This window comes from Pygocentrus nattereri, chromosome 9, assembly GCF_015220715.1.
Source record: "Pygocentrus nattereri isolate fPygNat1 chromosome 9, fPygNat1.pri, whole genome shotgun sequence".
In the NCBI taxonomy this organism is placed as follows: domain Eukaryota; kingdom Metazoa; phylum Chordata; class Actinopteri; order Characiformes; family Serrasalmidae; genus Pygocentrus; species Pygocentrus nattereri.
The window spans coordinates 37616300-37642400 of record NC_051219.1 but is presented as its reverse complement, the minus strand read 5'-3'; the positions used below and the strand labels follow the sequence as shown (position 1 = coordinate 37642400).

The following is a 26101-nucleotide window of genomic DNA, read 5'->3' as shown; positions in this document are numbered from 1 at the left end:
AGCAACTACAAGACACACGAGCGTGTGGATAGTTTCCAACTCGGCGCTAAGCTTGCTAACGGGCCAGTTCAGTAAAACAAATTAACTATGTGGCCTCCAGCCGCTTTAAATAACGTTACTTGCTGTACGTATTTGCTTTTAATACAGCACGCAGACCAAAGTGGTGTTCAAGTGATCCGGGGTGCTCTCTTCTAGGGTACTAGCGTTAGGAGACCCAACGAACAGGTGAGCGTCAGAGAAACTGGCTAACGTTAACCTAGTTAGCTACGTTAGCTAACCTAGCTCTTACCCATAGATTTGTAAACACTGGTCTCATTCGTGTTCCTATCGAGTTTCCACCATGGGACCAGCATATTGTGTTTCTGTTTGGGTCTCCTTAAGAACCCAGACAAGAAAGCGTGTAACCTACATTTTACCCATTACTTTCAGTGAAGAAAGAGCTTGCCTGTGTTTCTTTCGACTCAGACCGCCGGTCGGACTGACAGACTTAACGTTAACACTTGCTAGCTCCATAACATACAAGGCTGCTTTATTGTAGTTCAGCAGAAAAAACCCGAGGAAGATGTAAGTCAACACCTTCTGTAACTTTAAGCTAGTGTCGTCAGAGATGCTTGTCTGCTACAGATCTTTGTTTCCTACTGAACTGCTGCTCTGTGACTTTTAAAGGAGGGAGACCAGAGGAGACATCCATTTAGGCTACTGTTTTTAAACCCTCTGTAAAAAAGTTGTTCTGAACAGGATTTTGGGGATTTGAACGCCACCTTTTTATTTCGAAATGTCTACATAAGGTGTAAAGAAAGTTACTCAGAGTGATGTGATGTATGTGTTGTGAAATGCTTGGTTCTTCAGAAATTTATTGAGTCAGAATTGTGATAGTGATGGTGATAGGAGTGTGAACGTCTGAGTTTAATGCCTAGAAAAACTCCCACGCAGAAAGTTACATTATTCAAGGTGGGCGTGAGGTTTTGCGACAATGTTTTGGCCCTTTTAATACACTATTTGACCATCATAAACTTTTCATTTAAACACTCAGAGGACGTTTGTAGGTTTACTAGTCATTTTGGATAATAAATAAAATGGCGATATTTGTGTTGTAGGCAGTCATATTGTCACCACTGTAAAGAAATCAGTGTAACTTTTTCTATAACTAACCATTTGACATCAAAGCACTCTAAATGACGTTGTTTACATCCCAATAACCAAATTATGCAAAGTGGAAAAATTTGTGGAATTTCCCTTTAAGCCTGATCCTTTACTGAATTGTAATTTTGATGGTAAATTCCTGTTGTAAAGCCCTTTCAGTCTTGGTTAAAATTAACCCAGGTCTGCAAAACAAGCCCACTAAATATAGATAAATGGAGATGGCCCAAGGAGAAACCTGGAGGCTATACAGAAACAAACAAAAAAAAAACACAGCACAAAATAAATACACAAACTGCACATACTGTACAGTTTTACAGTTGTACTAGAAAGTTGGTGAACCCTGTGATCAAAAAGTTTTATAGCAAAAGATAAAGAAATAACACAAAATATTACGTAATATAATCAGAAATATATAATTGGATTATATAATTATATAATAATAACAATAATAATAATATAATTTAGAAGTGTCCCATTCATATATGGAACAGAGTGATCCAACATTAAATGTCTTCCGTTGAGCTTCAGTTCACAGATGGATGCCCTGACACTCTCTTGTAGAATTTCCTGATACATAATTACACACAGACGTGGACGAAATTCACAAATCATGTACTTGAGTTAAAGTAGAGATACCCAAGGTAAAATATTACTCCAGTAAAAGTAGAAGTCCTTACTCTAGACCTCAACTTGAGAAAAAATTCAACAGTATTTGGCTTCAAATGTACTTAAGTATCGAAAGTAAAAGTACTAAAAGATTAATTATGGCTCTAATGTCCTGTTATCATTTTTGTAAAAAGACTCACTTCATGAACTCAGTTTAGGTGAAAATCCTCCAGTGTCTCTCTTGGTAAACCAGTCTTTTAATAGAATGTCATTCTGAGATCTGACACTGACGTCTATTAAAATGATGTGATTGTGAGACACAAAACACAGAAGGCAAATAGTTTCCATCAGGTAGAACCGAATCCCTCTGAAACAACTTTTTGTAAACAAGCAAAGTTTCAGTTTAAGATTACTTTGTAACTTGTACAAATTGAATAAAAACTTGCTTTAAACTCAGGATCACAAATAAGTTTTCCTTTGCTGTATTGATCTGTAGGTCTCTGCTCATAAACTAACTGTAACTAATTTACTATAAAAATGAAAGTGTTTGTATGAATTCAGAAAAATAGAAACATGCCAGTCATGACTGCATATGTGTACATATTCCTATATTGTGGTCTATTTACACAAAGTTAGGTTAGTTCATCATTTAGGTGACGTATGTGCTCCCAAATTTTTACGCTGCTGCGCTGACGTTGAACCGTGTGCTTGCACCGGGTCGGTATGACCAACAGGTCAAAACAAGCTCAGAACAAAGTGACCGCTGTGCCCTGATTGGTGTTGTTTTGTTTTGACATGTTACGTTTTTATACACACAAATACCAAAAGGAACGACAGATTTCTCAAAATGTAGTGGAGTAAAAAGATATTTGACTTAGAAATTTAGTGGAGTGAAAGTAAAAAGTCACCCAAAATGGAAAAACTTAAGTAAAGTACAGATACATGAAAAAACCACTTAAGTACAGTAACGAATTACATTTACTTAGTTACTGTCCACCACTGATTACACACTACCATCAAATGAAGCTCAGCTGTCCTGGTCTAATGGCAGCAGAGCCACCCTGAATGGTGATACTGATTTTTGTTAGATGACCATTGCTGGGAAGGGTAATAGTGGTGTTGAACTACCACTATCAGCCTGACAGCACTGATGAAGCTGACAAACCTCCTCCAGCCTAATTAGCATTGACAGTCTCCTGAGGTATGGCGTGTGTATGGTGAAGACCAGACTTTGATGGTAAAGACTCCCCCACATTCAAAGTTGCTTGTCATTCAATCACCATTCATAAAAAGGTTCCAGTTGCATTTCCAGTTGCAGTTATATTGAAGTTGCATTGTACACCCTGTCTTAACTCCCAGCTATGGGCCCCGTACCCCTGGGAAAGTCTGTGTAGTGTACCTTTAAAACCCAGTGAATGTAATCTTTGAGGGTACCTTTCGCTGCTGTCGGACCAAAACCTTGTATTTCCATTTTTGTTTTGTTTTTTGTTTTTTGACATAATTTGAAAAAACTGCTGTCCTTTATATTATGTGTAGCTTTCAAGATGAATGGACCAAAAGAAACATCCCAAACTTACTTGAAAAAAAAGTCTTGCTCCATTAACTTACATTAAAAGTGAAGTATGTTTTTTCCTTCTTTTGTAAACTTATTTTGGAGATATGAGTTTTTGATTCGACAGCAGCAATTTGCATTGTTTGTACCATGGTGAACAAAAAGTACTTGTACAGTGCCTTTCTTTCTGACAGTGACTGATTGAACATAATCCTCTCCTTTACCAGCCTGGTAAATCTAGTGGTTTGTTTACTTTTGCCATCAAATTTACTGTCAGATCACTTTGTTCAATAAATGAATTAATATTATCTAACTGCAAAAAGCATTAGCAAGTGCAAAAAAACAATAATGTGTGCAAATTATTACTGATGTCCTTAATAGTAAATGAGTAGTCTGCAAATGCAAACTTACAACAACCTTCATTTAAACCTGTATTATTTTGACAGAGGTGATGCCATGTGAATATTACAACAGCATAAAGCGCAATGCAGAAAAAAGAGATGGATTCCCTCCAGCAGGGTTTAGGAGCTGTGGAGCTATGCAGACAGGGAGACAAAATCTTCTGGACTGGAGATGTTGGGAGAGCAGCAGCTCTGTATACTCGAGCATTTGGGAGTCATGCGGGATCCACTATGGCGCATATGCGCAGCTTGGATAAATCCTATTTGGACCAGGTGGTTTCTGGTTTGGAGGCCTGGCTTGATGGACATGAGGTGGAACATAAGTCAATGGAGGGCCTCAACAAAGGGCTTGCTGCAGTGTTCCTGTCAACCTTGTGCCCCAATAATGTTTCTGCTTCTCTGTATAAAATGGAGTCTGTCTTGCTTGGGACTGGCCAGGGCTCAGATGAGATCTTTGCCCGATGTTCAGCTCTTCTGGAGGGAAAAAGAACGCCTCATCCCGAGGGTCCTATGCGCTTAATTTTGGAGCTGACTCAAGCTCTTGCCTGCTTGCTTTCGGACCCGTCTAACCACAAAGGTCCTCGGCTGTATCTGCGGGCCTTTCTTGGAAATAGATCAGAGACAGTACGACTGGTCAAGGGTCGGCAAGTGGAGCACGTGCCTCGAATAGTCAAAGCATTTTTTGAGCAGATGTCCCACAAATTTTCCATTCTTCATGCTGGATGCAAATTGGAAAGGACTTCAAATTGTATACAGAAGCCTGATGAACTTTCTCCCTTGGAATCGGTTGAGTTTCTGGTTGCTATTTCACCTGAAAGTATTTTGGTGAGGGAGCTTCAAGCAGCTGTCCTGTTTTCTCTTAGTAAATTTGAGGAAAGTGCTGAGACTTTGTCATTGGCTTTGATGTTGGCTGAATCAAGTGATACAAAGTCAAATCTGCACTTGGCTGCGGAGGGAATGGCACCAGAGAGAAAAGCTAGTTTATTAGTGGCCAGAGCGGCTGCCTATTTTTCCACAGGTGGACGGGCAAAGGAAGCTTGCTCAGACCTTGGCGAAGGGTTTGCCGTTCATCCAGCAACAGCCAGGTTGCAGTTCCAGAGACTTTTCTCCGAAAGTGGGGCAGGAGTGGCGGCCCGTGTCCAGCTGCGGCAGCAGGCTGAGAGAGGTCTGTCCGGCTTCAGGGAGACAGTATTGGTCAGGCCTGACTTGCGAACCTCTGAGGGATTGGAGTTATTAGACCCTGTCATCGCTCAGCTGCGAGCTTTATGCCATTTAGAGCCTGATGGAGGGGGCAGGGAGCTGCGGGTTCGGCTGGCGGACTGCCTACTTCTCCGTGGTGAGTTTAGAGAGGCCCTGTCCATCAGCAGCCAACTAGCCGCCGCTGCCCCGACCCAGCAGAGCTACCAAAACACAGTGCAGGTGCTGCGAGGCTTTGCCCGTCTGCTCTGTGAGGACCATAAAGGAGCTCTGGAAGATTTCCAGGCTGTAATTGAGCACAATGCTCCTCATCCTTCGAGTTGTGTCCGTGCGCTCTGTGGCAGGGGGCTGTTGCGGATGATGGCTGGCTCACATTACCTGACCGCTCTGGATTATGTCACAGCAAGCCGGCTCCAGCATCAGGACACAGCGCTGACCGTGAGGTGTCTGGTGCCATGGAACTACCGAGGACTCCTGTGCACCGTGCTGCTGGAGCAGGGAAGGGCTATGCTAGAAGAAGTTGGAGAGCAGAGTAACAGTTCAGGATCGAGTACAGACCAGGATCCTCAACTGAGCAATCATCAGCCATCTACGCAGACAAAAGAGAGTTACGGCATCAACAAGGAAGGGTACTGTATCACTGCATAGTAGCAGTGTGAAAAGATACACTTTGAATGCTATTATAATCAGTTCTAATCAGTGTTCTATGATATTGATCATTATAATCTAGCTTTCCAAAATCAGTGCAGCTGAATCATCACCTTCAGACAAATGGATCCCAATGGACACTCTCTAGGAACTGGGGCTCAGATGAGATCTTTGCTTGATGTTCCTCTCTTCTCGAAGGGAAAAGAATGCCTTGTTTGGGGGGTCATACACACCTGAACTCTCACCTGCTAGTTTTCAGATCTGTCCAACACCAAAGGCCCTTTGCTCCATCTGCAAGCATTTCTTGGTAATAGATCAGAGGCAGCAGGACTCATCAACAATGAATTCAGATGAATGTGGTGATTCAACTGCTTTTGATTTTGGAATTTGTAATAATTGTTTTTACTCCAATTGTGTAAACAGTTTCTTCTACAATGTGTGTATTCACTGTATTTTTAAAGATAATTCTGAATCATGGTGAAAGCTAAGATTTCATGATGCCCAAAAATGTTTTGTGAATAACCGTAATAGAGTTGAATGAATTTCTGGACAGATATTTACAGAGATATAAGTACTTATGCACCCAGACAAACCTTAAATGAGTCAAACAGTTCTGTTTTGTATCTGTTTTAATATATATTTCATATCATCCTACCTTACTTTTATTCAAAGTATCAGAATGATCTAGACCTTACAGCTCCTCCCAAACCTACTATTAATCTGCGCTAGACAAAAGGAAGTATCATTTTTGCCAGTGTTACCATCGCATTGGTGGTCATGAGCTCTTTCACACTTACTCAGACAGGTTTTCCTGTGAGTTTTGCTTTCAGCAAGTGCAAGAATCATCATAATCAGCATACTGTCTATGTGTAAGCGTCATGCCTTCAAAGGATTATAAGAAATTAGATGTAGGAACTTCCAGTGAAGACCCATGGTTATTCTCAAGACAGATGTATATTTCCTTATACTCCAGTGCCCCATCAGTAAGCACCTCAATAGCCATAATGAATTCATAATAGTAGACTAGGACTACATTGCATGTAGTGTTGTTAACCAACACCATAACTCAGAGTGAACAAGGTAAAGTGTGTTCACAAAGAATTTTAGTTTTACAGAGTTTAGAAATCTCACATCTAGCTATTTTAACCTCTTAAACACCAGGCTTCTTATTGAGCTATTAATCCTTAAGGTATATTATTTAGTTACTACATACTGAGTTAATGGAACTTTAATGGAATTTTTGTATGAGTTGTGTAGTTACAAGAGAGGAATTAACGTCGAGTTGGAACCACCTTCTGTTCTTTGGAATTTAAAGCTTAAATTATATAAAATGATTCGGTTTTATCTATTTTAGCTCTTTGTGGAAAACCTTTCTTGTTATTTCTTTATGATTCAGAATGGCTGTAGGTGTGCATGCTCTCGCAGTTCTCCTGATGGAGTTGCAGCCAGGTGTAGATGCAGCCCAGATCCTCGCAGCAGATGCTTTGTACAAGCAGGACCGCATTGAGGAGGCATACCGTCTTCTTCTGTGCATGGAGCACTCGTCCCCACGCTCACCAGTCCTCGTCCGGCTAGCTCTGCTTCAGCTGCATCGTGGTTTCCTGTACGATGCCAACCAGGTACCTTCTAGATTTCTCCTGGAGCCCGTCAACTGTCTTCAAATAATTCTGCATATGGTTACAATGATTTATCATCTCTCTGATCTTTTTGTGTGGTGTGGTTTACAGCTGCTGAAGAAACTTATCCATTGTGGGGACACTAGCTGCCTACGCCCTCTGCTCTCGGTGGCAGCTCTGAAAGATAAGGCACTCCTGGAGAAACACTGTCACAATGCATCCAAACGCATTCTGGACAGCCAACAGGAAGAAAGCGCCATCAGAGAGGCTGTCGCCTATCTGTCCATTGCTATTATGGCTTCAGGTATATGAGCTGGATGAATGATGAAAAAAACTAGTCTCTAGGTTACTTTGTGACTCAAAGAGTAAATAACCACAGTAGTTACCATGAGCTGGGGATCCGTTTTTGTCAGATACGAACAGTGGTGTCAGTGGAAGAAATTATTTGTTACTCTGACTGGGAAAGGCAGCTCTGTGGTATTCAGAGGAAGTTGACTCTACTGATAGTAAATCTGCGTCACATACAGTACTTCCTGTAATATTCTTACTTTAGAAAACCTATTTACAATGAAATCCAAGCAAATGTATTTGCTTTATTTTATCAATGTTCTTCATAATTGGCAAAATCTCTTTTATAACACAAACAATGCTAAAATAATCACTGTTTTCAATGGGATTATTTTAAACTAACTCTGATCCTTTAGGTGGTGAAGCAGTGGACTCATTGTTGGAGAGAGCGAGATGCTATGCTCTACTAGGCCAGAGGAAGACTGCCATTTTTGACTTTACTGCTATCCTTAAGGAGCACCCAGACCATGTGCAAGCCTTGTGTGGGAGAGGGTTTACCCATCTCATGTTAAACCAACAGAAAGTATGATATCAGAGCAATGCAACTGAGGCTTTTAAACACACCATAAGATCTGTATCTGAATTATGTTTTGAGTGTTGGCTAATCAAGCTGACAACTGAACCAATTACTTGAGCGTTTTTTAGGCAGCACTGCCCCCTGTAGTTGTTAATGTAAATTACTTCAACTTCTAACCTTAGTCTAGTTAAATTAAGTGTTTGATTCTGAATATTAGGAGCTGATGTTGATGAGGAAAGTGTTAGAGATGTCATAGGTTTGTCATGTTTTCAAATGTACTGAATTGATACTAGTACTTTGTACTTTGCAATTGTGTCATTGCATTTGTCTCCAGGAATCCACACAAGACATACTGGCAGCTCTTCAGGTTGATGCAGAAAAGGTCACACTGAGTATCCTGTCCCTGAAAGACAAGGCCAGGAAGCTTATTTGTGAATGGCTTCAGCAGCACTGCCGTGCCAGTCTTTCCACAGTTCTGTCAACTAGCCCTGCACCTTGTCGAGAGGAGTGTCTCAGAGAAGCCTTTCTTACTAGCGGAGCACTTATGAAAACTGACTGTAGGGATCCGAGGGGGCACCTCCTCTACATAGACACACTGCTTGCTCAAGGTGAAGTTTCTGTCTTACTTAAGCGCTCTTCTGTCCACTCTTCTGCCAGAAACATCATGGTTGTAGATGAGACAGAACCTCTAACTTTTTGTAACTGTCTCAGGGGAGGTGAAGGCAGCAGGTGTGCATCTTCGGCAGGTCTTTGGGAAGGAGCCACGTGATGCAGCGGCACAGGCCAGGTGGGGAGTGGTGGAGAGCTGGCAGCAGAAATACAGATTGGCAGCCAAATGTTTGAGTGTTGTGTCTGAGAAAGAGCCCGTAGTACTAGACTTCCTCCTGGCTCTTATGCAAACCCAGCAACGAAGGCGCCTGGCACAGGTAAGATAATAAAACTAAATAGTATTTTCATCGGTGGTCAATCAATTATAATTCTAAAATTCTAATACCACTTCAGAGTAGATGTGTGCATTTTCACTAATTATAGATAAATAATTATCTGTTACTGTGATTTTATCTTATTTGGCACAGTGTGAGGCAGAGTGCCTAAAACATCCTTACGCAGAGTAAAATTACTGTAACGCACAGGATTAAGTGCTGTTTTGCTTTTATAACACAACAACATAATAACATATGATGACAGCCATTTTCAATAAGTAATTTAACTTCCACCAAAAAGATGGTGTTTGTAGTTCATTTAGAGAATACTATTGTTGCCCAGCAATCATGGACTGCTAAAAGGAGGACAAAAACTTTTAGTCACCCATCATTGTATACTGCAGTCATTAACTTAAGCCCTCTCAGTCCACTGGAATTTGATTTTCCTCCATTCAGTGGTTTGTGTTTTGAATCTGTTTGTGTTTGAAAAAGAAATAATAAACTGAAACACTGAATTTACAGTATTATTAGAAATAAAATCTGTTTTACCTGATTACTTTAACCTGACTATCTGTGATGACTACCTAGTGATTTCAGAACTGATACAGTTAAACTGAGTATTTCCTCACCTTGGTATTTTTACACCCATAATTATTGTTGTGAACCGCATTGTCTAGATGAAGAATTCTCTTCTCTTTCCTCTTCCAGGCAGCTTCTCAGGAGGCCAGCAGTGTCTCTGAGAATGGACAGTGGGAGCGTGCCCTAGCTTTACTGACGGTTGCCGTGCAAGCAATGGGTGGCACAAAGCTCCAGCACCTGCGGCAGCGTGCGGCATGCCTGGCCCACCTTGGCCTCCATGAGCGGGCAGTGTCAGACCTGGACCAGATCATACGCTCACACAGTCCAGACAGCAGCGAAGAACCTGCGGTATTGGCTGAGGACCTGTGTCGACGTGGTCGCAGCCTGCTGCTCTGCTCTCGAGATGAACTTGCTCTGCATGACTTCTCTCAGGCCCTGGAGCTGTACCCGGAGCAGGCGCTGCTGTGTGTGGACGCTGGCCCAGGCAGGCCCCGCCTGGCCGAAGTCTTTTTGCGTTTTGCCTTGCAGCATTATGGAGAGCAGCAGCTGGACAAGGCCTGGTACCTGATAGAGAGCGGCCTGAAGGTGGACAGCAGCCACACAGAGCTGCGGCGACTCAGGGCCAGAGTAAAGCGGGAGGTCTCTGGTCCATGTAATGTACACTAAACATCAGTATTGAGATACAGATGGAGCTCATGAATAAGCTAACCAACAGTTTGTGTCAGTAACAGATTACCAACTGTGGCTGTTGGGCATAGATCAGGGCGCCTTGATTTCGCCTAGATTTATAATACTTTGGCTAATAACCTAAACTAGATTTCAGAAGTCAGATACAGCCCACTTATTATATTAATATCTAGTGAGTTTATATAACTTGAGCCAATGAAAGAACCGCTTTAGAATTTGAAATACATTTGGACGTGATGTGTATGTCTGCAGTTGTAACAAGCGAATTAAATGTTCAGTCAGGTCATAACTGTAAGCCTGAGCTAATGAGTGAAAGTTAACATAAGTGGTTAATCATAGAATATGATGCTAGTCATATGGTGGGTAAGGACTGGGCGTTGTGGAAAGGGGGTCCCACGGAGCAGAGGGGCTCAGGGTTTATTAATCCATCCTTGATTTCCCAGTTAGGACCTCATGGACCCACATAATTTTGCTTTGTCCCAGCTCCCAGCACAGTTTTGACTGTCTAGTTCAGATGTGTTGGGAGATGAGATGGAGCCAAACTGTATGGAGGTCCCTGAGGACTGGAATCAAGATTAACTGACTACTGCACTCATTCGCAAGTTGTATCAGTCCTTACCCATTTATCTTGTTTACCCCTGTTTGGCCACTGATTTATCATGGGAGGAATAAATATACGGTACTGTATGGGAATACAGACGAGTAGTGCTATCATGTTATAGCGAAGCGCTCTAATGGGATAAAAGACATCATCATTTATGTTCACAAATTAATAAACTGGAACATTACATTTTAAGTTTAGCATTGTATTCAATGCACTACAGAGCAGACATACTGTGTGGGGTTTCAGATCCTGTTTGATATTCATTTATACATTTTAGTTCATTATTAATGTCATAAAATGATCATTTGTCTAAATACATGAAACACATCTATATCTCACAATAGCTGTAAAGATTTGAAGATTTGCTTTGAAAACATGATCTACAGGTCTAAATAATATTAGAAACGGATGCAATATGTCACAAAACGATAGTGAATAAAATCACTGAAAGTGAAAAAGGCCTACTGTGATGATTTTCAGGAAACTTAATTCAGTACTGCCTCATATGAGCCTGAGTAACAGGATAAAGTAATGGTGCTGGTTTAATTACAGTACACAAGTTGCACCTGAAGCACAGGGTTAATTTAATTCCTTAGCTCTAAACCTTTCCTATTTTAGTCACACTGTAAATGACTTTACTATTTATGCTCATACTGTTCTGCACTGAGTATTATTCTCTCTGTTGCAGGCTGTCTGCTATTTTTGCTTCATTGTTCGGGACTTGCATGTTTCTTGGAATTTGTTCCCACTGAAGTTTCAGTATTTTCTTAATCCTTTTTAATCAGCCTAATCTGACACTCGAGTGGTATTTCGCTGAAGTGCAAACACTGTAGTTTCCTGAAACACCGCACAGCGAGGAGGAGGGGGATTCAAACACAGTCACACCATTGCAGGCTTAGGTTCTCCTGACAGTGTCACTAAAGAGCGTCGAGTCTCTCTCTGAGCTCTGAATGGCATCAGCATCAGCAGTCACTCCCACGGGTTTGGTCATGTGCCAAGGACAAAGTTAAGCTCCCAACATCACTCTTAATGAAGAAGAGAAGAGAAAACGCAAGGCAGCATGAACGACGGAAACCTGAGAAAAGAGCGATGGAGTGCGGTGGAGGTCGGACTCTCCGTGCTGCTTTTGGCAGTGAGCTGTGCGTTAGCAGGACTCGGCGCTATTTACTTGGCCACAGTGAAAGGTGAGCGCGTTTCACGCGAGGCGAGTTGCTAAGCTAACAAAAACACCACGTTTACAATATAGAAATGTCACAAGCCAAGCTCTCATTAATAATATTCCATTATTTATTCGACGTATTTCACTTTTTTCTGAGTAGAAGTTCATGTTAAATGTCTTTTATTGAGCCCTGTCCTAACAAAACGGTTTTAATTACTGTTTAATTTCTTCAAAAGGTCAATTTGGTAGTGCAAGAGTACTAAGGAGCGTGGAGTCCTCTGAGGGTAAGTCTTTAGGCCCTCAGGGCAGAAAATCACTCTGATATTTAGCCCAGTGATTTCCTACTGTAGTATTGTGGCCCAGTGTGTCTCATCCCTGTTTCTGGAGGGCCATAGTGCTTTTCCTGCCACTTTAACTCAATAGTGAGCTATTAATGGACTGATTAGTTGGATCAGGTGTGTTGGGAGTAGAGCAGTGGGCCTTCAGAAACAAGGTTGAGAAACACTGGAGGCCCAGTTCCCTGTACATTTTAGTTCTTTTCCTTCCACTTTAGTTGAATAATGAGTTGATGAGTTGGATCAGGTGTGTTTGGAACAGATCAAACACTAAACACTGCACAAGGAAACACTGCTGTGGTCCATTGCGCTACAGCAAGGGTGCCCTATCTTGTGCGCAAAGGGCCGGTGTGGCCGCAAGTTTTCAATCCAAATACGTGGAAGCACATCTGGCTTGTTTTATCAGTTGGTCTTAGTCTTCAAATGTTTCATCATGTGACCACCTGCTTTGTTGGAGAGAGAACCTGCTGTCAAATCAGTCCTTCATGGATGAGACTGGACACCCCTGCACCACAGAGTTTGGTGCTCTTCTGCAGATTCAGACAAAGAAGGATTGGATCATCATCTAATCGTGTGACTCAGGTGCAGGAGGACTGTGCAGTGCAGGACTTGTTCTAGGAAACATTGGCTGTGTGCAAAAGCACCCACTCCTATATTATGCAGTAAATGCCTGACTGTTGGTGGTGTCCTTTTTTGGCATTTATGGTATAGTAACGTGGTTTTGGACATTGCCCCGACTTAGCCTTTGGGAAATATGCCAGTTTGTCTCAAGTTCGTATAAATATTCAATAACCCATAATCTTGAAGTGGACAGTTTCCATTTGTTTCATGTTGATGAGCCTTTCATTAGATTTTCATCAACTGTAATCTGCTGTTTCATCATCAGTGCTGCCAACAGAGGTTATAATAGTAGGGCTGACGCAGCTGAATTTTAACAGCACACAGATACCAGCCAACAAGCCTCCCCCCTGGACTGATGTGCGCGAAAACAAGTCTACAATAGCACATTACAGTCTGGCATTGTTCTCTTCAGTGTGAAAGGGCAAGTTCATAGAAAAAAAAATATGCATTGCATTTCTAATCCCCTAGGTAAAAGATACACAGTTTTCCATAACACAAATGTCCAGATATTTTTTGCAAAGATCTAGAGCAGTTTTTTTGTGTGCACAGGATGTCCAAGCTACAGAAATGTCTGTACCACCCCTGCCTGTGTTACTTCAGGTAAGTGAAGTTTAACTGCACACCTGCTGATTCTAGTTAGCATTTCTAACGTTTTTTTTTTTTTTTTTTTTTTTTTTTTGCACAGTAAAACCATAATTGTTCACATCAATCTTACAGAGTTAGACAGACTCCTGAGATCAGTTTTAGACCTATAGGTAGCGTATCCCACACACTGGCTACATTCAGTATGGTTATATTGACGGCCACACAAGTATATTTTGTTCCAGTTTAATAATATCCGATTTCCACTCTGTCCCATTTGAACAAACTCCAGTTAAATGCTGTTACAAATAAGAGTGCACAGAATAATTGATACAAAGCATCACTCTTTTTCCCATGACCTAAACTTTTACTTTAGCCAGGTTCATTAAGTGCTAACTCCAAATCTAAATCTGAAAGAAATGGAAAGTGTAACATTCAGTTATGTAAACAATTGCTATGATGAGATTAGATATCCTTATACTCACATAACCTCTCCCACCCTATCATTGTGCCCCCCTCAGGTTCAACAGAATGCACTATTTTATATAGTTTATATTTTATATAGTTCTGTATAGTTTTTCCTTTCCACAATACCCAGCATGCATTTAACAAACACCATTGGGAACCCATACAGTGTTGACCAAACATGACTGCTAGCTACTGATCTATAGGCTAATAAATACAGCCTCTAACCTTACCTCTGTAACACGGGGGAGCGATGATGAAGCAGTCGCATATGCTGCGAGAAGTGAGATATGTTAGGGACAAATCCATAATCAGGGTCTAAACAGTCCAGGGTCAAAGAGCCAACATGGAGAGATGGAGGACAGACATAACGAAATGGAACACAGACTAGACACACAACGGAGGCCAGAAGAAACAACACCATACAAAGACCAGCCACTAACGAGGGAAAACATTGGGCTTAAGTACAGGAACAACAAGGGTTAACAAGACACAAGATTGTTTCAGAACACAATCAAGGGCAGAGTCTAGAAACAAGGGGGCAGAACAGTGAAGAATCAAAACAAGGTAGCACATGAACAAGACCAATGGTAAATAAAATCACATGGAGGACTGGGAGGGGCCAATCGTGACCACTTCTAACCTTAACTGTCAAACAAAAACAGAAAGAAAGTAGTGATTCTGTTTTCATTCAGCACAAAATGGACATCAGAGATAAGTCTTTATCCTTTCTGTGAGAGAAAAGATGCCAAACTAAGGTAAGATATCTAGACAGCTTGCTGCCTCAGTAACTTCAGCTTTCAGTTTGTTGTTTTCCACTGGTGGGTCATTTCTGTGGGTAATCCATTCTCTCTCCATTTCAGTGATGATTTTAAGACAGTAACAGTTCCTCTGTTGCAATAAAATGTTTGATTTCCTAGCAGTAATTCTATTTAAAAACATACATTTCAAATATCCTTTCCCCAAAAATACATCAATTATTCCTTCCACCTTCAAGATACATCACCAGAAGATATCTGTAGACCAAAATTCTAAGTGTGGGACCACTGTAAGATGCAAGTCAGCATGTTTTTAATGTAGAAAGAGTTTCAGTTTTTGTTTTGCTCATAGTGATTAAACTGTGAGATGTTGCTGACTCCAGTATTGTAATGCAGACCTATATACTCAATGTTTACTCTCTGCTTCAGCTGCACGACTTCTTCAGAACATGGACCAAGGTGTGGAGCCATGCCAGAACTTTTATAGATATGCTTGTGGTGGTTGGTTGGACCGTCACGTGGTCCCAGAGACCAGCTCTCGCTACAGTGTCTTTGACATCCTCAGAGATGAACTGGAAACCATACTCAAAGGTGAGGGCCGCTATTAATGTGATTAACCTGCTCAGAGACATCAAGATTGAGATCAAGAACAACTTTAATATCAATCTGTTTATATTGTTGCTGTCTGAATCACAGTTTATATCTCCTTACAGGAGAAGCAAAAAACAAAATCAAATTTTAGTTTAATAAGACTTTATCCTAAGTGATTTTGCATCATTTCTGTTGGTCTGTTCATTAAGAAATTTTGATGTAGTAGAAAGGACAGTGGAAATTACATTGTCGTATTATGAAAAATATAAGGAAACACAAAAGTGGAGGTACAGGGTTTTGTTTTGACCCTGTGTTCCTCCAGAGCGATGGTGCAACATACAAGATCGAGCAATAACTTACAGGAGAAGCTTAACTTTTAATCTAAGACAAAATAATGTTTTGTCCCAAGTCATTTTGCTATTTGTTTGTTCATCATGAAATTTTGACACAGTAGGAAGCGCAGTAGAAATTATATTTTCATATTATATAAAAAAAAAAAACTCAGAAGTGGTGGATATACAAGGTTTTATTCTGTTGGTGACAAGTTTACAGTACATCAGAGTAAGTTACCTGGACCACACAGTTACCAAGACATAGACTACACATACTGCAATAAGCAAGACAGTACAGCACAATACTATATTACAGTACAATGAGTTCATAATAGTCCAGAACTAGGCTAAGCCCATTAAATTAATATGAGATTTACACATAATACAACAGTGTTTCAGTACTGCGTATGTGGAAATGTTATGACCAAAAATTATGTATGTTGAATATATTCTTCTCTTCTAGGGGTTTTGGAGGCAGAAAGTGAGCTGGATCGTGAGGCTGTTCGAAAGGCAAAGGTTCTGTATACATCTTGCATGAATGAAAGTGAGTTGATACTGTGGTATCATGCAAACTACAGTATTTGCTGATTCACAATATAATGATGATGATAATAATAATAATAATAATAATAATAATAATAATAATAATAATAATGTCTGTTATTGTAGTGTGCATGTACTACTGCTCTGTGCTGGCTTTTGTGGTGTTCTGTGTTCAGATTTAATTGAGAAGCGAGGTGCTCAGCCTTTGCTGGACCTTATCGATGATGTTGGGGGCTGGCCTGTTGCCTCCGACGACTGGAATACTACAGCAGGTCACTTCATCCACCTTCATAATTGCGTACCGTGTTAGATGCTAAAGGTGCTTGTGAACAGTGTAGTAAGGAAGGAATGAATTCGTCTTGAGGTAGATAATGGGCTTAATATGCATTGGAAAAAATAATTGCATAAATCTGCTGTGTGCATTAATCTTGATTATACACAGTTACATTAAGATCACATTATCTTCTCTGATTGACGTTTTATTCTTGCTTATGGAAAGACTATGAGTGGAGTCTGGAGGACACATTGGCTTTGTTCATCTCCCGTTTCCACAAAAGGGTACTGTTTGACTTGTTTGTGTGGACAGATGATCGGGATTCAAACCAGCACGTCCTCTATGTGCGTTAGACTGAAATTATTCTCCATAATTCAATTCTTGGATTCTTTTTAACTGTAATTACTTTGCAGAGATAAATCGGGATAAATCCTGTTCTATGTTGCTTTTGACAGATTGATCAACCAGGTCAAGGGTTACCAACTCGAGATTACTATTTCAGCGAGGAAGGGGAATATAAAATGGTAATGTACCATAAAAGGAGCGAAAAACGTATATATGTATTTTTTTTTTTTTACCACATAGTGCAGTGCATGTGTAGGTAATGTGTATTAGTACTGCTTGCATATACTTTATATATGTCTAACAGGTGCGTGAGGCATACCTACAGTTCATGATATCAGTCATGCAGATGACACGTGAGGCCAGAAACTTGACAAGTGATGAGGCCAGGGTTCGAGAGGATGCACTGCAAGTGATGCAGCTGGAGACGGACATTGCGAATGTAATAAACAAAAACAGCCATATTCAAATAGAGTTCAACTGTTTAAAGGGGAATTCCACTTACTTTTCAAAATGTCTGCATAATTAAATGATTACAATGTAAACAAAATCATGCAAAGTGGTCCAATGTGAAAAAAGTTTATAGAGAAACTTATCGAGTTTTGTTTACAGTAGTAGAGGTGAGGAACCAGATGTACCAAAGCATTTGCTACCTCTAAAAGCTACCTCCCAGGAAGATATTGCATTGAATGCTTAATGTTTTAATTGTTTTGAGATAAAGTTTTGACCTAAAATGTTCTTTAAAACCCATTAATGGCAATGAGGCACATATAGGGCAAAATAGCCCCCAAAGAGAGCTTTTTTTTTTTTTTTTGAAATTTAAAACTGTTATACCATTATTAGCACAAATCATAGGACATGTGTAAATTCCCTAGTTGTTTTGGATTGTCATAAAATATTTTAACTCTTTTCAGTTGTAGACATCACAATTCCTGGTTCCTTTCACCACTTCTAATACAAAATCTGAGTTGGTAAGTTTTTCTACAATTAACTATTTCATATTAAACCATTCTGAATGACTTTGTTTACATCGAAATGGTTTAATTATGCAGAAATTTTGACAAATCAGTGAAGTTTCCATTTAGCGTAAGGACAGCTTTCCAATTTGAAGTTGGATTGTATTGTAAACAGTTGTAATCAGCTTTACTTTTTAAGCTGAATTGCATAGATGCATGTCTGAACATGTCTGCATGGATGCAGCTGCCCTTGTATTTCTCAGGTGAGCAGCCCAGCTCAAGATAGACAGGATGTGACTCTTCTCTATAACAAGATGACGCTACTTGATTTACACAGAGCATTCACTCTAAATGTAAGTACTCTGATGCTTCTTTTCCATTGCTTTTGGTAGAACATGCAGGTTAGCTGTTTATTTTCTCTTCAGGGGTTCAACTGGACACGTTTTGTGCGTGGTGTCCTGTCAGAAGTGTTCATAACAGTTCAGCCTGATGAGGAGGTTGTGGTTTACTGCACACCATACTTGCAGAAGCTTGGTGAGGTGGTTGCCAGATACAGCAAAAGGTGAGACCACTAACAACATCATTTAACTCTTGTAATGACTTGCATTTATTTTGTATATTTGGGGGCAGTCGTGTGCTGGAGGTTAGGGACCAAGCCTTGTGACCATAAGATCGCTGGTTCAATCCCCTGAGCAAATAACAAGAGACTGAAGTGCCCTTGAGCAAGGCACCTGTCCCCCAACTGCTCCCGGGGCATTGTGGATAGGGCTGCTCAATGCTCTAGGTAAGTGTGCTCACTGCCCCCGTAGTGTGTGTGTGTGTTCACTAGTGTGTATGTGGTGTTTTGCTGCACAGATGGGTCTGCTGGCCATTGCTAGGTGTGGCTTGATACTACTTTTTCATTTCTGATACTGCAACCCTAGCAAAAAGAGCAACTTTGTGCAATAGCGTTAACACTCAAAGTAGCCCATACCAAGGACACCAAAAAAAAAACAAGTGCAGTGTGGACCATGACTTATAACTATATAACAATAATAGTATTTGCAGTATAAAAAGTACAGTGGACATGGCATCTTAAGGCACTCACTACTGAAACTTGGAACTATTACACTTCATATTAAGTTGCATTACTGACTCCGTCCAGCTGACGTGACCAAACTGCTGAGAGATCTCATTCATGTCCGAGTTACTGTTCACAAGACACACTGCTCATTTGTCTTTTTTTGATATTGTAATATTCAGAATTGTTTTATGTCACAGATCTCTCCGCTGTTTGTTACGGATCGCTCTGTTTAAAGAAATCAGAGCAAACAATCATAATAACCATTAAGTCTCATTTGTTTATTTACTATCTGGTATCAACAAGAGGAGGACGGAAACGGAGGATGGAGTTTATCACCCTAGGAATTGTATTGAATTCAATAGGGAATTGGGAATGTGGGATGTGGGCTGATGCCAGTATTTTTAACATACATATGTGCTGATGCATAAACATTTTATAAAATGTAGAAATTGGGACAGCGTCTACCTGGATTGGCACTGGTTGTTCTATAGGATTACAAACTTAGTTCAAATACGAATTAATTCAGTCAATAAAATGCAGACTTTTTAAGTGCAGTAGCCCAGCGATGCCTCCAGGGTACAATAATGATCAAATATCAGTTGGAATATCAGTCAGTTAAAATATCTGTCTGTTTGATCTTGCTATGATTCTGGTGTCATTGTATAACCTTAAAATGTAATGAGATGTTTCTGATTCTGCAGGACCTTAAGGAACTATCTAACCTGGCACCTCATCACAGATAAAGTCAGCAACCTGAGCCGTCGCTTTAAGGATGCCAGGGCACAGTATAAAAAAGTGAGTCACAGCACAGTTTTGGACGGTAGTTATACCACCGTACTCTCTGTTTGACTGAAACAAAGCCCTGTTGTCTGTGCTAGGCCTTGTACCGAAACACATTAGTGGATGCACATTGGAGAGACTGTGTTCGCTACGTCCAGAATTCCCTGGAGAATGCTGTCGGAGCTCTGTACGTCCAGCAGATGTTTGCAGGGGAAAGCAAACGCATGGTAACCAGCCCAACGCACATCAGGCTTTAAGGCGGGGATGCTCAGTCCTGATCCTGGAGATCTACCACCTAGATCTACTTCTAATCTAACACACCTGGACAGGGTAATGAAGTCTTTCAAGGGGCATCTGAATATTAGAGCCAGGTATGTTGGATCCGAACTCTCCCTGGGGCTTGTGGGGAGGGTTTTACATCTCCAGGACCATGATTGGACACCCCTGATTTAAGGTGACTGCTTACACTTCTTCTGGAGCAAATGGTCTATTTTCTGTTTGATAGGTCCGTGATCTCATCAGTAGAATACAGGAGGCTTTTGTAGAGACACTGGAAGAGCTGAACTGGATGGATGATCAGTCCAAGCGCATGGCGAGAGATAAGGCAAGATAATACCATAAAAAGGCAGTATTTTAATCATTCATATTATTTTCTTTAAACAGAAAACTGAAGGAAATAGTTTAAACATACCTATTGCAAGCAATTGTGATGACTGATGTTTTGTAGAGCTAAACCTTATACTAATTTGTGTTTTAGGCCATGGCTATAAAAGATCAGATTGGTTACCCTGATTTTATTCTGGAGGAGGAGAATGACCAACTTGATCTGGAATATGAACATGTATTGAGGAAACAGCTCCTGCTATTCTTTTCTATCCCACACAGACTTATATCAGAAGTGCACTTATTATTGTTCTTATTAAAAACTTACTTTAATCTTATTTATTTTCAAAATGATGTATATTCTCCCTGTAATACAGCTTAACTTCAGCAAGGATGCATACTTTGAGAACATGCTGAAGAATCTACGTGCAGCTGCTCAGAAGAGCCTGAGGAAACTGAGGGAGCCAGTAGACACAGATTTGTGAGTTTATCCCTAATTTGGCATGTATTGGAGGGTCTTTACTGTAAACTTTGTATGAAGATTTCCTGCCCATCAATAAGGGATTTTCTAACAGCTGTTGTTTGAGGAGCATCAGACACCACCTGTGATTGCTATTGTGTGCACATTGCTCTGACAGTTGGATGATTGGAGCAGCAGTGGTGAACGCTTTCTACTCACCCAACAGAAACCAGATTGGTAAGGACTATATTCCATGTTTTTTCTTGAATTTTATTTATTTTTTCTTGTGTGTCTTTCCATTTATCTATCAAAAAGGTCATATTTAATTTATTCAAAATCATTTTCCAGCCTTTCTTTATCCTTTTGAGCCAGGATAGACAAGTAGTGGCTCATGGGCCAGATTCAGCTCCAACCCATTCACCTTTTTTTTTTTTTTTTTTTTTTCCCCAGTTATGTTTAATCTCTAAAAAAGGATAAAGTATTGAACACTGTCCTACCACCACCAAGTGATGCAATGTGTGAGCACATATAGGGATATTGTAGCATTATCTAGCATCCTAGCATTATCTACTACAGAAAAGTTAAGAGTTTCTGCTTTCACAAGACAGGAGTCTTGGTAAAAGGATGTTACAGAGGCTAGTTTACATGAGCTCAGGCTGATATCCACCATCTTCTTTTATAATAGCAACAACACATTAACAATATGTATATTCATTGTTCCACTAGGCTTAATACCACTTATGGCAGCTTCTTTAGTCATCATGTTGTGAAGCATACGAGAGGTTTCTGGTCTGACGGACTTTGCTCTGTGTGAATTTTCCCCCCTATTAAATCTGTTTGATTCCTGCCTTAGAATTAAACAGATTGTTTTTGTTGTATTTTTAGGACTGAGATATGAAAAAGGACCTCAGTTTTTTTTAAAAATTTTTTTATTGGCTTGTTCAAAAAGCAGCCTGAGTTGACATGTAAGTTTACGCTAAAATACTCAAGGACACCAAAAAAATAACTGAAATCTTAGACACTCTTTTTGGATGTCTAGATCTGTTGGAAAGCTGCAAAAATGCATTTGTTTTCTGACAGTCAGCAGCAGAATTTTACCCTACATCCTCACCTAATAATGCTTTTTTTTGTTAATGGGTGGCTAAACTGTTGTAGGTGGAACGAGAGGCCATATGTACATACTACAGACCTCCAAACTTTGTCAATATAGTGTGATTGACTCTGCAGAAAGTTGTCGACCTCTTTGCACTATGCGCCTCGGCATCTGCTGATGCAGCTCTGTCATTTTACATGGCCTACCACTTTGACTGAGTTGCTATCGTTCCAAATCGCTTCCACTTTGTTATAATACCACTGACGATTGACTGTGGAATATTTAGTAGTGAGGAAATTTCACGACTGGGCTTGTTGCACGGGCGACATCCTATCACGGTATCACACTGGAATTCATTGAGCTCCTGAGAGCGACCCATTCTTTCACTAATGTTTGTAGAAGCCGTCTGCAAGCCTAGGTGCTTGGTTTTATACAACTGTGGTCATGGAAGTGATTGGAACACCTGAATTCAATGATTTGGATGGGTGAGTGAATACATTTGGCAATATAGTGTATATGAATGGTTGTCACAGCATAACAAGGATGAATTCAAAACTTCTTTGCAGCTTACGGTCTGAATTGACTGAGTGAGTGAATGGTATGTTTTGATTCTATTTATGTTGCATATCGTTCGTTTATTTCAAAATGCCAAGAAAGTGCAGTTTGTTATATGAACTGTATGTGCACGGTCTTGCACTGATCAATAGACAGTTCAGTCCATCAGATTTCACCAAGAAATGTTCTCAGAGAAGAAGACATTGCTGCCGAGTTTCTATAGTTTCACTATTATTATAATTGTCTATTTTTTTAACCACACTGGCCTGGTTTGTCTTGTTGTCTGTGTCCTACAGTGTTTCCTGCTGGGATTCTACAGCCTCCCTTCTATAGCAAGGATCAGCTGCAGGCCCTCAACTTTGGAGGAATCGGGATGGTTATTGGTCATGAGATCACTCATGGTTTTGATGATAATGGTAGGTCATACTTAAATTATGAATCCAGTCTAGCAGGCTTTAAAAATACCACAGCTCATCTGTCACATGTCTTTGCCTCAAATGCAGGACGGAAGTTTGACAAAGATGGAAATGTGCTGAACTGGTGGAGTAATTTCTCTGCTGAACACTTCAGGGCCCAGTCACAGTGTATGGTGCAGCAATATGGGAATTTTACATGGGACCTTGCCGGGGGGCAGAATGTAAGTTTATAAGAATCCCATCATGAGTTTTGGGTTTCAGTTTGCTTACTGTAGCTCAGGTAGTGAGCTAGAACAGGGAATCTGAAACTTTTTTTTAAAGGACAAATTCATGTAGTTCTTGGGCAATTGTAAATATAAGCCTGCTCTGTGGCAGGTGTACGGCATCAGTACGTTGGGAGAAAATATTGCAGATAATGGAGGAGTACGCCAGGCATACAAGGTACATGCACATTCATTCATTCATGAGGGCTCTAAATTATTTCTTAGATAACTTTAAATTTTCCCTGCAGGCCTACAAGAAATGGCGTGAAGCAGAGGGAGTGGAGCCTTACTTACCTGGTCTGGATTTGAACAATTACCAACTCTTCTTCCTGAACTTTGCACAGGTCAGATCTGTGCCAACCCTGTGATTTATCTAATCAGTTTAATCAGGAAATGTACTGACACTGTTGTTATATTACAACCATAATGATTTAAAAACAGACTGGTTAGTTTCCATATATGAACGTGTGTTTTAAATCTTGCAATGTTTACATACTACATCAAACTCTTATTTTAAAAAAGCAGGGAATTTAAATTATTTTTCAGTGATTATGGGCCCTTTCATATTTAACAGTGCAGTTGACCTTAGACACAGCATGCAGTAATACCTTACTGTGATGGATAAACATGATAGATTTAAGTGACGGAGCATTTTTATTTGAATTACCAATGCCGTAACCAGAGTGTTGGTGAATTATTTCAGGTTTGGTGTGGCACGTATCGGCCAGAGTATGCCAGCCAGTCCATCCGGACAGACTCTCACAGCCCCCTGAACTACAGGTAAACAGCTACTTTTCTCATCTGCTGAACTCTCACAAAGTCCAGTTCATCCTCTATCCCTGCCACTGCTGTCTGTTTCTGTTCTCAGAGTACTGGGATCCTTGCAGAACTTTGATGCCTTTTCTGAAGCTTTTCACTGCAAACCAGGTAGTCCAATGAATCCACCTGTGAAGTGTCGAGTATGGTAGGCTTTTCTGATGGTCATCAGTAGGAACACAGTATTAGATGCTGGTCTCTTTGATTTATCTTTTATTGTTGGTGTGGTTTTAGCATTAAACAATTTTTTTTAATTTTATTCATTTTTATATGTATTTTTTTTTATGCTATGAAGTGGTTTGCTTTATTTCCCCTAAACTTTAATAGGGGGAATCCCTATTGTACTTGTTTTATTTAAAAAAAAAAAAAAAAAACCTGCATTACTTACATACTTCAGTCATAAATGGGTCCACTGTGACACAAATGGGTTCATAGTGAAAAATGCTGAGAAATAGTTTGGGGCTCCAAGAGTTAATGGGGCACTCCAGCCAAAATGAAAATGGAACCATCACTACATGTGTTGTAAACCACCTCCAGTCCCCAGACTGAGATTTAAGGGTTTAAAGAAAAGAAAACCCCCAGTCTGATGATGTAGCTTGAAGGTGGGAAGCACTCTTGCAAAACTGTATGTGTTTTGGGGCAGAAACATGAGGGTGAGCGGTTTGTCCGCCTGCCCCCACTAACTGATAAATGCATGTATTGTATAGTAGTGCATTTCTTTATAGATCGCTGCTGTCGGAACAAAACCTTGTATCTCCAAAATGGTAACTTTACAGGAGAAGGAAAAAACATGCATTGCTTTCAATATATGTCAATGGAACCAGACTTTTTTTCCAAGTCATTTTTGGCCGTTTATTCTGGTCCATCCTTCTGGTCCATACACAGAATGTAAAGGCAAACATGCATTTTCAAATTATGTCAAAAATTGAAAATCGACAAAAATGGAGATACGAGGTTTTGAGGTTTGTGTGTGTGTATATATATATATATATAATGTTTTAGGCCAGGATGCCCATTTAATGCTGTTTATGACCAAAACAATACACAACTGTTAAGTGTTGTTATTCACTGACAGTAGGTGGGTAGTGAATGGGTAGGTTTTTATGTTTTTAAGATGCTGTAACAATTTTGGATCCTTACATGAGAGGTTTTTCAAAATGTTCACCTGATTTTTGCTGAAGTCCACTGCAAGCCCCATGAAGTGCATTGCACATCTCTACTGGCTGGATAAAAACTGAATATTGTTTTATGATCTACATTTTCCTGAGCTTGTAATGGACTGTTGGACTGTTGAACTGTTCAGAAAAAGCATATTAAAGAATTTGTGATATTATCATTGCTAATATTCTGCTTATCACTATCAAATACATATTAATAGTCTATTGATAATGTTTTAAGTGACAACAATGTAATATATGGTGTTGTGCCAATTACTTTAAGGCTGTGTACAGTAACAGTGCCAATATGCATATTAATAAACTGCAGTGTTTGTCATAGAGATAAACGCTTTTTTATATAATTTGTCCTGTTAAGGGTATCTTAATTTTGCATTGCTTATATTAATACACTATTTATGCACCATCATGTGAAAGTGGAATAGTCTGCTAAATAGCAGGACCAGGGCTGCGCCCCAAAACCGCATTCTGCCATACTACTTCACTAAATGCAGTGGAGGTACTATTTTGATGTGTTATGGCTGCAGAACCGCATCCATAGTATATATGTCAAAAATAGCTCACCATTATAAGTGCCTTCAGTAGTGTAGTATTTATAGTATAGTTGTATGTGGTTTTGAATGCGGCTTCTTTAGTCAGTATGTTTTGGGTTTGGTAGTTTTGTAGGTTTTGGACCTTTGGTGAGTAGCTTGAATGCAGCCCACCACCCACATAGCAAATATGCTTTGGCCCAGATCTGCTGGATCTAGTTCAGAATCTCATTGCACGCTGGGTCCAAAGTCGATTGATTATGTATAATAAATTGTTAAAGCAACAAAATAAGGCCTGTGTGTACTCATAAGAACCAGTAACAATGTCCTAAAATAGACGAATCACAGCCAATGTGAAAGTTATATAAAGATATTTTCATTGATGCAAGTTTACAAGTTGACTGCCTTGTGTTTCTCTGAACCGTGGAATAGAAAGGCTGTCTGCAGTTTCTCACTGCTTTTATTATAAGGTTTATTATGAATGTGTTTAGAAAGTGAAATTGAAATAAAAAGGCTTTAAACTTATAACTGGATTTCTCCATGTTCTTTGTGAAATTCCTCCTGCTGT

The 26101-nt window shown here is 40.1% G+C and overlaps 2 protein-coding genes across 3 annotated transcripts; both read left to right on the top strand.

The window, feature by feature from the left end:
* Window positions 1-32: 32 nt before the first annotated feature.
* ttc34 (tetratricopeptide repeat domain 34) lies at window positions 33-11243 on the top strand. Of its 2 annotated transcripts, none has more exons than XM_017710005.2 (8): window positions 33-225; window positions 3748-5528; window positions 6944-7166; window positions 7275-7467; window positions 7868-8034; window positions 8363-8636; window positions 8740-8954; window positions 9660-11243. In XM_017710005.2, the coding sequence occupies exons 2-8, from the start codon at window positions 3787-3789 to the stop codon at window positions 10194-10196; spliced, it is 3351 nt and encodes a 1116-aa protein (XP_017565494.2). In that variant the 5' UTR covers window positions 33-225; window positions 3748-3786; the 3' UTR covers window positions 10197-11243. The 2 variants fall into 2 exon arrangements, with proteins under 2 accessions (XP_017565494.2, XP_017565502.2); XM_017710013.2 differs by lacking the exon at window positions 33-225 and adding an exon at window positions 488-564.
* Window positions 11244-11690: 447 nt separating this feature from the next.
* LOC108434670 (membrane metallo-endopeptidase-like 1) lies at window positions 11691-25171 on the top strand. Its single transcript, XM_017709993.2, has 23 exons — window positions 11691-12005; window positions 12217-12264; window positions 13486-13536; window positions 15171-15332; window positions 16128-16208; window positions 16384-16479; window positions 16707-16825; window positions 16937-17005; window positions 17131-17265; window positions 18043-18132; window positions 18205-18341; window positions 19544-19637; window positions 19721-19849; window positions 20128-20226; window positions 20380-20463; window positions 20603-20706; window positions 20864-20922; window positions 22630-22749; window positions 22837-22970; window positions 23125-23190; window positions 23261-23356; window positions 23716-23792; window positions 23881-25171. Exons 1-23 carry the CDS (start codon window positions 11882-11884, stop codon window positions 23978-23980), a joined length of 2274 nt encoding a protein of 757 aa, XP_017565482.1. The 5' UTR covers window positions 11691-11881; the 3' UTR covers window positions 23981-25171.
* Window positions 25172-26101: the final 930 nt, after the last annotated feature.